Raw genomic sequence first — 14,868 nt, 5'->3', positions numbered from 1 at the left:
TTCCAAGGAGAGCCACGATTTATTACAAGTCTGTACAATGCAAGTGTGTCTGGCATGCTATTCCTAGTTATCAATGAAAACTATTGTCATTCCCAATGCTTGCCTCCTTTATAAAGCTCTTGGCACTACCACTCATTTACCAGAAGCATAACTGACCTGTGCTCCCATTGCATCTTGCAGAGATCTCTATTGCATAGGCTACTGCAATCACCTCCTCCCAACGCTTTATCTCCTACTAAAATGTTCCCAACTGATAGGATGAGAATTCTGTATCAACTTGTCACTAGGGTACTATTCAGAACTGATAGTGACAGCTAGAAAAACACTTAGGAGAAACTGGATGGATACCTACTGCTCTCCAGGCATGATGCCTGCAACTTGTCGAGCAAGTAAACTTCTGTGTCTGTAAAATGAAGATGATCATAATACGTACCTCACGGAGCTGTGTAGAGTAAGTTAATTCTTGTTATTTTGTAATGTGGTTAAGCCCATAGTAAGAGCTTAGAAAACTCACTTATTAGAGTCATATTTATTTCCTACAATTCCCTTTAAGTTGAGAACTTTAATTGAAGCATCAAGGCACCAAATTCAACAATGAAAGTGTTTCAAACAAGTTGAGTGTCTTGCAGAAGCTCATAGAACAAAAAGGCAGAGAATGAGTTCCTAGGGACCTGAGGTAACACTGCAAAGCCTTTCTGGATCCCAGGGAGCTACAGGTGTCCCCAGTGTCTATCTTGATTCTCTTTGCATTGGCATCAGCATTACTGGCCTGGAATTTGGCAATGTGGAGTAAAGTGACTAACTGAAAAGCCACTGTGGTCCTGGCATAGCCCAGATTCCTGGACATTCCCTTGAAGTTGCCTCTTTGGAGTAGCTTAGGGCAGGATAGTGATAGGAACCCTGGGAACTAAGTGCAGACTAGGATTTCCTGTTGATTGGAATTACCCGAGTTAAAGCACACTCCCCAGGTACTCTGAAACCTAAGAAGAGGACTTGCCTTCCCCCCACCCCTTAAGCAAGCCCCATGATTTTTTTAACTCTATTAAGGAAGTTTTCGAAACTTTGCTTCTCAGAAACTGAGACTAGACTTCGAAGTGATGACCACCCTCCAAGAGGCAGTTACTGAATTTGAACCTTATGTGGTCTGCTCTGCCCTTCATCCCTGGTGCGTTGTAATCCTGAGGACTCATGGACCATTCTGTAGTGTGCTCAGGGAACAGAACAGCTGGCGAGAGTGGAAGAGCTGAGTTAGCTTGCTTGATCTTGGCTGCATACTCACTGGTATGTTTTTGCTATTGTAGTTTTCTCCACAAAACAGAGCAGTCTCAGGGACTTTGGCACCAACCCCTCATTAAAACTCCCTTCCATCCCCCCACCCCCACCCCATATCCAGAGAGCAGGCTGAGCCTTTTCCCAGAGGAAGCTCTGGGAAGCAAATGCAGCGGCTGTAGCTGAAAAGGGACACTTGAGCTTCCCAGGCAGCAAACTAGCTCACACAGCCCTGCCCAGCCCAGCATCATCAGCGGGTGGAGTGCTAGCTCTCCGGGGCAAGTTCCTTGGGAGTGTCCCTTCTTCGTGGACCCTGCAAAGTCTCTGTTCTCCAACAGATGTTTCTCCCTCAGCTCTGAACTCAGAACACCCACCTGCCGGCTGCAGCGCAGGGTCTGGAGCCTGGATGCGCTTTGGCTGAACTGAGCCCCTCCAAGCAAATGCAAGCATCAGCATGAGAGGCTGGACTTTAGCCCAGGTCTGTCCTCACCTCGGGGGGCCGCCCGCTTGGCTCTGTTCTTCAGTGAGGAGCCGCTGCTCACTTTCCCCCCTTGCAAGTCTTTGTTCCTAGCCAGACATTGCTCGGATTCTCTAATTAACTCCCTCCACACCAAGGGGTCCGGAGGCTGGGATGCTCTGAGAGCTTAGAGGATGCTGACTCTAGAGTGGGAGTCGGAAGGACTGCAAACAGTGGGTATTGTTGTGATTATATGTGCGTCTCTGAAGCTGCTTCATTTGCTGGGACTGATTGATTTTTCTGAAGGTAAAGTGGTCGCTCCCAGTCTGTGCACTTGGTCAGGTCTGGGTTCCGAACTGGATACAAATGCTGCAGAAGTTGCAAAGGCTTAATGTCCAAAGCAAAAGTTTTAAGATATGCATGCTTGACACAGAGAGCAGCCTGGCACCTGGACAGTACATTTCTGTTTACCTGGAAAGCTGATGTTGGGAGGGAAGGATTTTTGTAGCCTCCTCTTTCTGTTCGAAACCAATTCTTTGGGTACAGGGTTGTTTATGGGTTAAATATGTGCTTGCTTTTGGTTGTCAAGTTCATTTTGACTACCACACCTTGAGCTCATTAGTGATCCCTCCCTCTGGAGGAGTTTTGAATTGTGAGGGAAGTGTTGTGTTTGCCTGTCATTAGTCAGGAGTTGCTGGGGTGGAGCTGGGTTGTTGATTATGACATAAAATGGTGTAAAATGGAGTTAATGGGTGCTCAGCAAAACGGTGTGTTGAAGATTTAATTTGGATGTGTTTCATTTACATTCTCCAGTGAGCCACCTTAATCATTTGTCTCCTGAACAGGGAACAGCACACAGGATAGCTGATGCTTCTGATATTTTACCTGATAAGAATCTCACCTTTGTTATTCAAAAGTCAATTTGATTATTGAAATACTGGCTATTCAAAGAAAAAAGTTAATTAACTTTTCTTATATTATTTGAATATTCATATATGTATATATACATACATGTGCATATGTATACATATATACCTAGTTATACAAGCACACATGTACATACATACAAATATAAGTTATCTACTGAATAGCATACTTAGAAATAACATACTTTAACTTAAACCAACTGATACTAATTCTTTGTACAAGCTCTCATTTTTTTGTTTGTTTGTTTTGGTTTGGTTTGGTTTTTTGGTTTTTTTTTTTGTTTTGTTTCTCCTCAAGTGAAAGAATACAGATGGTCCTTGTTCCTATTTCTTCCAGCTATTTGTATGCTGAGCTATGGGCAGTCACCTCTCACATAGTATATGATGAGGGACATAGGAATATTTAACTTTCCACACTGTAACATAATCATTCTAACTTCAAGGCTCTGACAGTTAAGATGACATCACCCCCACTTATATTCATTACACATGTTGTTTCTCATAGTGTGTTAATATTTATCAGTATAGCAAAACCTCAGAGCCCCCCTCCCCACACACAAAATAGGTTCAATAATATTGTTAAGCCAAAATATTTCCAAAGTTTTTAGGCAAGAAGTTGGTTTGCTAATTCTATTAAACTTCTAATTGAAAAACAGTGCATAAATAAAATTTTCAGTATGTTAAATGTTTTTAATACTCTCTCAAAATTCTGACTCAATAGACTAATATGTATTATTTAAATACAAATAGAATAATTTCAATTTCTGAACTTAGAAAAACATGCATTGATATCATGTTAAGTTACCTATTAGTATTTGTTCTCTGATGTGGTGTCCTCAGAGTCACCATGTTATGATCAAGGGGTCTTGGTTTAAAGCTGGGTACCAAAGCAGAGAAGCACCATGGAGATATTTGGTGAACATCAACATTCATAACACTGTAAGATATTAAGTAGTTCTTCTATCATTGTCAATCATATTATAGAAAGTTTACAATTGAAATTCTCAAGCTAAAGGCCCTAGCAATGATTCGGATTTTAAATTAATTAAATTGGGTGTTGGTACTAACACTTTAAATTTGAGCTTCAAAATTACGCTAATAAAATTATAAACTTAACTTTTCCTAATAGAGTCAATATTTTTGAGTTGATTTGAATTGACAGCCTTGAGATGGGTATCCAAATTATAGCAATACATATACTTGAGTCTTTCTATGGGCCCATAAATATAGTTACAACTATATACTTATATATATATTGTGTGTGATGTATAGTAATCTGAAGTAAATTTGAATTCAGTGAAGAAGTCTTGATTATGTACAATGCCACTATATATAACGTAAGACCCACATTCATTTAGTATGGATCAATCCTTTTGTTCTGAAATGCGTCTTAAATGATGTCAGTTCAATCTAACACTCAGTTTATGTAGATAATGAATGAAGTTATGAAGAGGTACATGAGTTGGCGAAAGCCAAACCATCTGGGAGCAGAAAGAAGGCCAAAGTAAAACACTTCTGAGTGCTACAGAATGCTTTTCTTACCACAACTGCTGTTAGTGCACTGCCCTCTTCTAATGAATGTAAAGAGAATAAATAAAAACATTTACAGGGAGATTTTCTAGTCTTGAATTGGGTCCTAAGCCTTTTTAAACCATCAGGGAGAAATATACCCAAAGAAAATACGATCATGCAGCAGCCAACTGGTTCATACAAGACTTGGATCCCAACCTAAGCATGGGATCCAAACATGCTAAAACTCCTGGCCTTCAGAACAGATTAGAACAACAAACCAAATGGTCACCTAAGCATCTTTCTAAATTCTGCATCAAATTTTACCACCATTGGCTTATATCCCATGATAGTGAATGATAAATCCATATAGAGTCCAGTGATGATGAGACTTAGGAAAAATATGACAGCTGTAGCTGGGGCTTCCTACATAGACTTCTTCAGAATATGACAATAGCTAAGCAAAGATAGAACCGACTGGGCTTTATAATTACCAGCCAAGTTGTGGATCAAGGAAAAAGGTGGCTAATATTTGAGCCATGAGATACCATATTCATTCTTTGTACCCATAAATACTTAAAAGCGGAGAAGTGCTGATATGGTGGCCCATGCCTGGGCACTCAAGAGAAGATGCAGGCAAGTTTCTCCAAGTTCAAGTTCAGCCTGATCTCCATAGCAAGTTCCAGGACAGCCAGAGCTACATAGAAAGATCCTGTCTCAAAATCCAAACCAAACCAAACCAAACCAAACCAAACCAAACCAAAACAAAACAAAACAAAACAAAACAAAAAACAAAAAAAGCAGAAAATGGATATGCCAATGCAGATTGCAAATCATTCACTGAGATTATAATACAAATAAAATGGCTCATAATATACCTAATTTGTGAGGGTCAGTCATAGATGCAGTTGTTGAGATACTATTCTTCTATTTAAAATAGTTTTTCAATTTTGACAAAGTTAAAAATATCCCATTTCAATGCACTATTTAGGAGTCAGAAGGTTGTGTACCAATAATTGAGTTTGGAGAGATGGCTCCATGGGTAAGAGTACCAACTGCTCTTTCAGAGGACCAGGCTTATTCACAACACCCACCTACCAGCTCAGAACTGTCTGAAATTCTAAAGTGCATTTCTAACCTTCAAGGGCACACCATGCATGAAGGTGGTACACAGATATACATACATGTGAAACATTTATGCAATAGAATAATAACATAAGTAATGAAGTATTAATATAATTATTTGAGGTTTTATACTTGGCCACTCACAAAGAAAAGAAATGGTGAAACTGTAAGATGGGTATAATCTCAAACTTTAGTATGTCATAGCGATCATATTGCATTCTGAATGCTGGATGCTTATTGTCCTCTGTTGAGTTTTGATTGAGATGACAGGAAGTGAAAATGAATGGAAGACTCGCTCAGAGAACCTTACATTGTAGTAGCAGAATCATAAAGAAGATAAAAAGAAGCCAAATTCTGAGCATAAACCTAAGCAGTGTTCCTTTGAGGCAGCCTTGAGGTGGGAATTTTTAAAGAGCTCTCTGGGTGGATTTTTCAGGAAAAGATAAGGCATGGGGTTGGGAAGGTCCTACTGCACAGCACCTAGAAGGGGGAGAACATTTTCTCAAGTTGGAGAATGAGGGACGAGAATTCCCATTTGAGCTAAGGCTGGATCCCTAAACACAGAAGCCAGGTGGTTTACATGGATCCGGGAAAGGACTGCTTGTAGCACATCAAGCTGGAGATGATAAGGTTACCTAACATTGGTTCCAGTTATACATATCCCCTACTCCCTAAGAGCCATTGACTCCAACTTTGAAGAAATAATAGAGGATAACAAATAATTCACAGAGATTATAAAGAGAATAGGTAAAAGTCTGTTCAGAACAGAGAAACTAGCTAAACGATTTATAATTCACATGAGAGAGAAGATAAAAGCCCATAGAATTTTCAACCACCAAAAAAAAAAAAAAAAGCTCAGAGCTGGCTGTCAATTTCCAGTTTCTGAAGAAATTCCCAATTAATGCAATGTCTATGGCCTGCAGCTGTTATAAACAGCACTTCATTCATTTCAAGGAAACTTGGTTTTAAATATCGTACTTATGAGATAAGAAATGTGGAAGACACAGCTCATAGTTCTTAATATAACAGTTCTATGGAGGAGAGACTGAAATTTTCTGATAGATAAATCTGTCATCTTTCAAAATCTCCTACTGTTCTGCTCAGTTTAGAAATTCTTCTATAGGGAAGTAGAGAAAAGCCCAATGGTAAATCACTTTTGCCTCAGCAAGTTTTAAAATTGACTTACATTAGGACATACGGTTTTCAGCAGTGGTGTCGTTCATTATTTCTTGATTATCTACATTCTGTGTTCTGTATGATCTCCAGGATTAAGACTAATAGAAGATCACTTCTCCCCTTAATGAACTCTTACTTGAAACTGGAGATCAGGTAAACACATTGTAATGTATCATGTACTATATCATGGCAAATCCACCCAAGCAAGCTATTCCATGCAGATTGTAGCTAAATCCAAATGGAAGATTCAGGAACATTCAAAGTTGGGCAAGGTAGAGTTTCCTTTAAGCTTTCTTGCTATTGATAAAGAGAAACCTATCGAATTTATATGCAAGGAAGGTGCTTAAGCAAGTACTATATATAAGGCAATGGGTGACATAACATTGTGGTGGAAGCACAGGGACCTGGTGCACCATATGGGGTTCCTGGAACAACAAGAAGGATGTGTGAAGAGTTGACACAGACTTATTTCTCCTTGGTCTTGATCATCCACAGTATTTAGCACAGTTGTACACACACACACACACACACACACACACACACACACACACACCCTGATAGCATGAATATAGTTTGCTTTGTGCACTGAGTGCAATCCAAGACGTCCAATGCCACTTTCAAGTGTCCATGGCAACCTCAAAATTGTGGATTAGCTGATTACAATTTTGATGATTTATTTTTCTGATAGTGAGATTTCATAGCAAAATTCCTCACACGTTAAATTTTGCAATACTTTAGAACCTAGAAACCTAGGATGTAATTTGGGCTGAAATATCTAGCTGTGAGCTGTAGACTACTGACTCTTAGATGGACTTTGATTTGGATGGGAAAACAGTCCATCCAGTTCTGTAAAGTGGAAAGCATTTTTAAGATGTATAGCTGCTGTTTAACATATATGCACGAAGCACCTACTGTGTGGAGGGGAATTGAAGACAGCAGGATATTTCCATGCCCTTAAGAATCTTTCAAATTGCTTAGAGAACAAATGGCTCATGAACAACTTTGGCAAGATGAAAAAATGTCTTGCTGTACAAAAAAAGCAAACCTTCTAGAAACTGCCAAGAGTTCTCCTGCCCTCTTCTGGTTGCTAGATTTCTGAGTGAACGGGTGCTTGAATGAAGGTGGTAATATTTGGAACCTCAGGACTTAAAAGATTTAAGACTTTAACAGGTAGACACTGGTGTGAAAGATAGAAATACCAATTATAAATTCTTATAAATGGCAGCTTCTTAAGCTTTCTTTTGATGGTCAAAGAACAATAAATATTGGCATGAACAATGAATAGGTTAAATGCCAGGTGTCTTCCCTGGACTTGGCAGACTATTCCAGGTTGATTTGCCTTGGAACTATATTTCCATTTTACCCATTTTCAGAGAGCATCCCCCATCCCATTCTCTCGAGAAGAGCTGTAGCCTTTACTGAAGGGTGAGGGTAGATATAGAAGCCAAGAGTTTCTACCACAGTCCCTTGCAACAGTAGAGAGCATCAGGGAAAACATACCTGTGGATGAATAATTTGAGGTCACTGTTCAGGAAGATGTGGTGCACTACACAGGAAATGTAGAGCATCTCGTTTACGAGGATATTACAAAATACTAATGGGGTTGGAGTCTGTAGTGAGAACCTTTGAAGAGGTTTTAAGGAAGGAGTGCATTGGTCTGTACTGTACTTTGGTAGGAAGACAGAATGAATCTCCTACAAGTTTTCTTAATCTCATCCACGAGTAATAAAAAGTGAACAAAAGTGAAAGCTGTAATTAGTAACAAAGACATGGTTATTTGTTGGGTAGATGAATATTCATGTTTTCCTGATTGAAAGATTCTTTTTCTTACCTCAGTTCATTCATTTACATTTCAGGTGATATCCCCCCTTCCCAAAATCTCCTCCATGAACCCATCCCTCCTCCCCTTTACCTCTATGAGAATTCTTCTCCACCCACTCATCTACCTCTGACTCACCGCTCTAGCATCTGCCTTTGCTGGGCATCAAGCCTCCACAGGACCAAGGACTGCCCCTCCCACTGATGCCAGATAAGGTCATTCTCTGCTACAAAGGTAGCTGCAGCCATGTGTCCTTTGGTTGTATACTCTTTGGTTGGTGGTTTAGTCAGGATGGTCTTCTTATAGCCATGGAGATACATCACTAGACTCTGATATTCATAACCTGTGTCGTGTCTACATTCCTGATGAGAAACCCAACACAAACTAAGCCAGGCCAGCTCCTGCTTAATTCCAGAGCTGCTTGTCCATATCAAAGAAGATAAGAAGAAATCAAAGGCAGGGAAGCCTGAAGGGTTGATTTTTAAAACCAATTCAATAATTCCATGCAAATTTCTAAATATCCTGAATGAATTCCAGTTCCTTTCTCTTAAAAATGGGGATGAGCATGCCTTCCTTGTCTCCAAGATATTGTAGAGAATGCAAAACAGTAAGCAAAATAATGAGTGTTGCATCTCATCCCTGTGCATGAGCCCAGGAGCACCTCTCTTCTATGTTGGATAATATGATCTGTTCACATCCCAGGGACTAGGCCAGTGGGTCTCAATCTTCAGATGTCTCAAGACTAATGAGACAGCCTATGAACCCACAAATTCCTGCATTCCACTCTGAGTTTCTGAATCAGTGAGGTCATGGTGGCATCTGGGTCCTTGCATTTGTGATTCACTGATACTGCTTGTCCAAAGACCACAATTCAACATGCACTGAGTTATTCAATAGATCTGAAAGACCAGACCATCTGAAACTCTAACAAGACCTCCAAGTATACTGAAGTCCTTTATCTGTTGAACTTTATTCCAAAGTTTTTAGTGGCCATATTTTTCTATATTAAGTATATTGGGGTTTGTGGGTCATATAGCCTAACCCAACTTTTCAAATCAAAAGTGATTATCCACAATGCATAAACAAATAACTACTACAGAAAAAGTTTATGAATGCTTACATTAGAGTTCCACAAAATCCTCATATACCATGAAATACTTTTTAAAGTTGTTCTTTAGTTACTTATATATAAAGCAATCCTTATCTGGTATACAGTATAAAAAAATAAGAACTAGGGTAGATTTGGCTTACCATAGTAAGACTATCCTTTGTTTATCCTGTAAACCTAATAATTCTGTAGTTCTTAGACCTTTTTGTATAACTTTAAATTCAATATTAGAACATCAATATTTCTGTATTAGATTTTAAAGCCCACATAAATATTTAATATCTATGTTATATTTTATAATACTTCAGCTTTGTAGTGTTTTTCAGTATTTGAAAAATTATGTAATAAAATCTTCACATACAATGGTGCTCATATATTTACTAATTTTTTTTTAGGTTAGAATCTTACAAGAATAGTTTTTGGTGAGACAATATATATTGAATTCACTGTCTTGATGTTTATATAAGCTGTGTTTGTTTTATGAAGAGATTGCAGAAATTCATGTTTTATTGGCCTGTGGCGAGTTTTTAGTTACTTAAACTCACTGTTTTATCAAAACAGCACTGATGGACACTGTCAGTGATGTGGATTAGGGAATATTTTGAAGGCAAGTACTAAAGATGATGTTGAGAAGCTCAGCGCTATTGGCAACTGGTGATTTCAATATACTGTGTCTTAGAATTATACAACTAATGCCACTTACAGTCTATTTAGAAGTTTAACTCTGAGCAGGCAACATTTCCAATGCTCCACCATTTTCCTTTCTTTTTAATTAGAATGTGCTTCTTTTATGAAAAGGGCTTAGCTTTTTCTCAAACATGAAATCTAACTCATCACTCCTGGCAATAAGAAAAAATTAGATTATTTGCTTTTTAAAAGGCAACATTTTTTTGAATAAATAAATTTACAAATTTGTACATCTCTAAAAAAATTAGTATTGTGAAATTATGGCTTTGCACATACCTTAAAGAATGTGGGATGAAGCCAGGCATGGTGGCACATGCCTTTAATCCCAGCACTTGGGAGACAGAGGCAGGCAGATCTGTGAGTTTGAGCTCAAGTTTCAGGAGAGCCAAGGCTACACAGAGAAACCCTAACTCAAACAAAACAAAACAAGATAAAACAAAACAAAAAGCAAATCAAAACAACAACAGAACAACAGAAATGTGAGATGAGACAATGTCTCTTTTTAAGTTTATATACCCACATTGTTTGGCTATGAAGTGTCACCCAAAGAAGGCTGTGCATCAACAGCTACATCCCTAGCTGGTGGATTTGCTCGTTATGAGGTGGTTTGGATCAGGAGGATCGTGACTAATCACTGATTAGTAATCTGATGAGTTCATGACTTGATGGCGTTACTGAGGTTATGGAGATAAAGTGGCTGTCTCCAGGAAGGAGGACATCAGAGGCATGCCCTCCCTTGGAGGCTTCTCCTTTCCTGGCCCCATTCTTCTCATAACCCCTACTCCTTGGTTTCTGAGTGGTGAGTGTCTTCCTTTGTCACATGCTTCTCTACCTTGCCATAGGCCCTTACAAATAGAGCCAGTAGACAATTAACTGAAACCTCTTAATCCAGAACCCAAAGTAAACATTTTCTCATTGAAGTCAACTCCTTAGCTGTATACCAGTAAGATGAAATCCACACAAATGTACCCAGGCTCATCACAAGTAAGGGAATGGGGCATCTTACTAATGACACAAGAATCATATGCCTTTGGAGCAAGATAGTACAAAAGCTCATCCAAACTCTATGTTGTAGGTTAAGATGAACAAGTGACTTATCCAGAGTCCTCTGTGAATCTTTGAGAGCATTTGAATAAAAGGTAGGGCAAGACTAAATTTAGAAAACATTAGCATTCTTACTATGGATCCACAATAAATCATTAAAGAAATCTGAACCTTGTTCACATTCATATACAGATCTTATCTGCATCATCATAGCATGTTATCATCATAACACCATTTTTAGAGAGTTCTGAGCCCTGGCCATGATTTTGAAATGAAAGGAACACCCCTCAACTTGTTATTTAGCAAGTCCACACTAATGCTTAGTTTTATAGCTCAGATTTTCTAACCAGCCCATAAGCATCCCATCTTTTACACAGTTGTTGCTGGCAAAATACTAAGCATCATTAAAAAAAAAAAAAAAAAAAAGTTGCCAAAAAACATAGTGTGATTTTGCTGAGTTTGTGGGTGTGTGTTTGTACTTACCTTAGAATCAGTTCTAAGATGCTTTAAAGGTTAGTAAACTCCTTGTCTATCCATTATCATACACAAGGCAATTTGATCAAAGATACAGGTAAGTGGTCTAGTTGATATGCTGTTCAGTGCCAGAGCTGGTGTCACAGTGGAGCCATTAGAAGCTGAAGTGTTTAGTTGTGGTGTTTCTGACTGCCTCATTCTAACATTTGACACAGTGCAGAGACCTTTCTTCTAAATCAGTGATGAGTGAAACTATGGACTACAGTACCCTAGTGTCATAAAATCAGGATGGTACATTTCAAATTGAGTTCCAGACTTGACTTCATATAGTAAGGACACAATTAAAGACATGTGACTTTATAGTTCAGCCAATTTGTAGTTATGAATAACCTGTCCGCAGAAAGTCTCTAATGAATAAATGAAAGAATGTCAACATTTTTGCAGCAGGGGTATCAGCTGATGATGGGGTCCTGGATTTAAACAAATTACAAGGGAAAAATGATAAAACGATGAGAAACCAGGTACACCTGAATACGCAAATGATACATCTGTCCTTGCTGTTTCCAGCATCTTGAACGCCACTGGTTCACTGAAGGCGAAATCAGTACAGGCGTCTAAACATCACTTGACTGAAAACAGAAGATTAACTCCTTCCCACTCCTGTGAAGGTTTAAAGAGACCCAAAGGGAATCAGTCAGATCATTGCCTCACAGACGGCAATTACAGAGCGAGCACTCTTTGTAAACAAACCTCATTAGAATATTGCAAGAGCAAAGATCTCAGACTAAAAAGTTTAATGTGCACATAAGAATCCAGCCTCAGTGTTGTTGTGCGTCCCTGCTATGATGAGTCAACAATAAAGCTAATACACAGCTTAATATTTTATAGAATTTACTCAAGAAAAAGTGGAAAAATCGGCAAAGAAATTCTGAAGCTGCAAAAATCTTTGTAAGCCACAGGAATGACTTGCCTAGTTAATATATTTCAAATTCACAAATTTACCAGTAATGGGGACTGTCCCTGTCAACGGCTTTCTAAGAGTGTTCAAGAAAGATTTCCATGATATGGCTATCCTTATCCTACTGGAACCCCGAGGCTCCTGAGCATGCCAGAGCTGTAGGTAAAAGTTTAAACTCTTGTATAAGGTTTTTACAGAAGGTATATCCCCTCTTTAAAGATGTTTAAGCTCAGGAATGGAAAGCAGTGTGTGTCCAGTGGGTATGGATGGTCAGAGGCCTTGGACCATGGCAGCCCTGTAACCAGTTCCCTGCTCTGAGAACTTACACACTTTCACAGGGTGTTAGTGATGGCATCTCCTATGGCACCACATTCTTTCCTGGAAAGCCTTCACTTTGTATTGCAGAGTGAGTCACAGAAAGACTGCTGGTAAAGGCAGCATAGCAGGACTTCTGAAATGCCATGTGTTACATAGAAACACTGACAGAGTGTCCAACCGTATATGAATTCTGAGACAGCAACAGTGATCTGAAGAAATCCTCAGGAATAAACGGGCTTTAGGGAAGAGACTGAGAAACCCTGGCTATTCTTCCTTTCCTGTGTTTCTTCAGCCTGCCAAATTTAAATTTAGGTAAGGTCTGTCTGCATAATTAACTATGGTAATAAAGAATGAAGATAGGTCTCATGCGGAGGGTTAAATTTAAACACCTAGCCTTGATGTCTTCTGTCTACTTCTTCCTTACAAACAAATGTTATTTGGGAAGTGGTGGCACAGACCTTTAGTCCCAGCATTCAGAAGGCAGAGGCAGGCAGATCTCTGAGTTTGAAACTACGATGGTCTACAAATCAAGTTATAGGACAGACAAGACTATGTAAAGATACCCTGTCTTTAAAAAAAAAAAAAAAAGAATAATCATCATCATTGAAGTAAACAAATGAGAGATTTCTAAACTTTCTAACATAATAATAAGATCTTACTACAAATTGCACTTGCTGCTGTCCTCTGTTGTCACGAACTACTCCACAGTAGATCTCTCCTTCTTTCAAAGGGCAAGGAAATTGATGTTTCAAATTAATCAAAAGCACTTCCTTTCATGGTAGCAGCTAAGCACTTTAAGGACAGTCAGAACTGTGTTGCCCAAGGACAATAAACACTGTGAGCCTCAAGCCTGCATAACAAATGTTCATCATAACTTTCATCCAAACATTTAGTAACTGTGGAAAATCAACAGGAAGTGAGATGAAGACCAGAGGATTCAATGAATTATAATAAAGAGATGGTGCTTAACTTCAGCTAGAGTACATTTTCTAAAAAAAATTAGAGCAATAGTTTTTTTTTGCTGTAATCAGCATATGAATTATGGCTATTGATAAGAATGATATCTGAGTATATGAATTGTTTAGTCATTTGCATTAAAATAGTTTCTTTGATAATTTTATACATATATGTAATATATGATGATAAGCCTTCCAACTTTCTCTTACCTTTCTCCCATGCCTGGCCTTCTCTTTCCTCCTTACAAGTTTCCTACCCAGATTTATGTATCTTTTTGTCTGTGGTTGTGGTTTCTGTTTTGTAACTAAGTTTAACCGGGACCATCTGTTTGTTGATTTTGTGCTGCTATTCACTAGAGTCTGGTGGGCTCCTGGGAGCATAATAGGTCAAAGGAAATGACCTTCCTTCTCCCAGAACGTTCCCTGTTTACCAAGAGCTCACCAGTGTGGTATGGAACCTTTAGGTAGTTCTCTCCTCTATACCTGACTATTGATGAGTCCGTTCTCATGCAGATCATGCTCGAGCAACCGAAGCAGGTGCAAATTTGTGACTACAATTCCTGTGTCATACAGAAGATAGCATTTCCGAGCCTTCCCCTCCATCCTCCATCTCTTACGTTCGTTCTGCCTCCTCTTACACAGTGTCTCTCTAGCCTTGGAGTGATGGTATAAATGTCTTGCTGAGCAACCTTGAGTACCTTGAGCAGTTATAGGTCTTTGTATTCATTATTTTCCAATAATAAAAGTAGTGTCTGTGATTAAAACTAAGGAAGTATATAACTATGAGTATAAACATTATATTTAGAAGTCAGCTTGATACTATGTCAATTTAACTAAACAAAAGTATAGAATTGGTTCAAACCTTTAATTCTGGCATTCAGAAGGCAAAGACGAGTACGTGAGTCTCCAAGTTCCAGCCCAACCTGGTACACAGACTGAGTTCCAAGGGGGAGGGGGATCCAAAAAAGAAAGAACAAAAACCAAAAAACAAAACAAAAACCACCTCCAACAACCACAAATGAATTCTCCCCTAGAGCTTATT

General features: G+C 38.9%; 1 protein-coding gene across 3 annotated transcripts in view; it reads left to right on the top strand.

Annotated features, from left to right (window-relative positions):
• The window catches only part of Kcnip4 (potassium voltage-gated channel interacting protein 4), a 1,094,684-nt gene that overhangs the window by 888,246 nt on the left and 191,570 nt on the right, over positions 1-14,868 (top strand). Inside the window, exon 1 of one of the 3 annotated variants that reach the window (XM_021211129.2) lies at positions 1,468-2,032. The exons of the other annotated variants lie outside the window; for them this stretch is intronic. Coding sequence (XP_021066788.1) covers positions 1,921-2,032 — 112 coding nt within the window. The 5' untranslated portion in view covers positions 1,468-1,920. Of the gene's footprint in view, positions 1-1,467; positions 2,033-14,868 lie in introns of those variants that run through there. 3 annotated transcript variants of the gene reach the window in all.

The sequence above is a fragment of the Mus pahari genome, chromosome 13, assembly GCF_900095145.1.
Source record: "Mus pahari chromosome 13, PAHARI_EIJ_v1.1, whole genome shotgun sequence".
Taxonomy (NCBI): Eukaryota; Metazoa; Chordata; class Mammalia; order Rodentia; family Muridae; genus Mus; species Mus pahari.
This window is presented reverse-complemented; position numbering and strand designations above follow the sequence as displayed.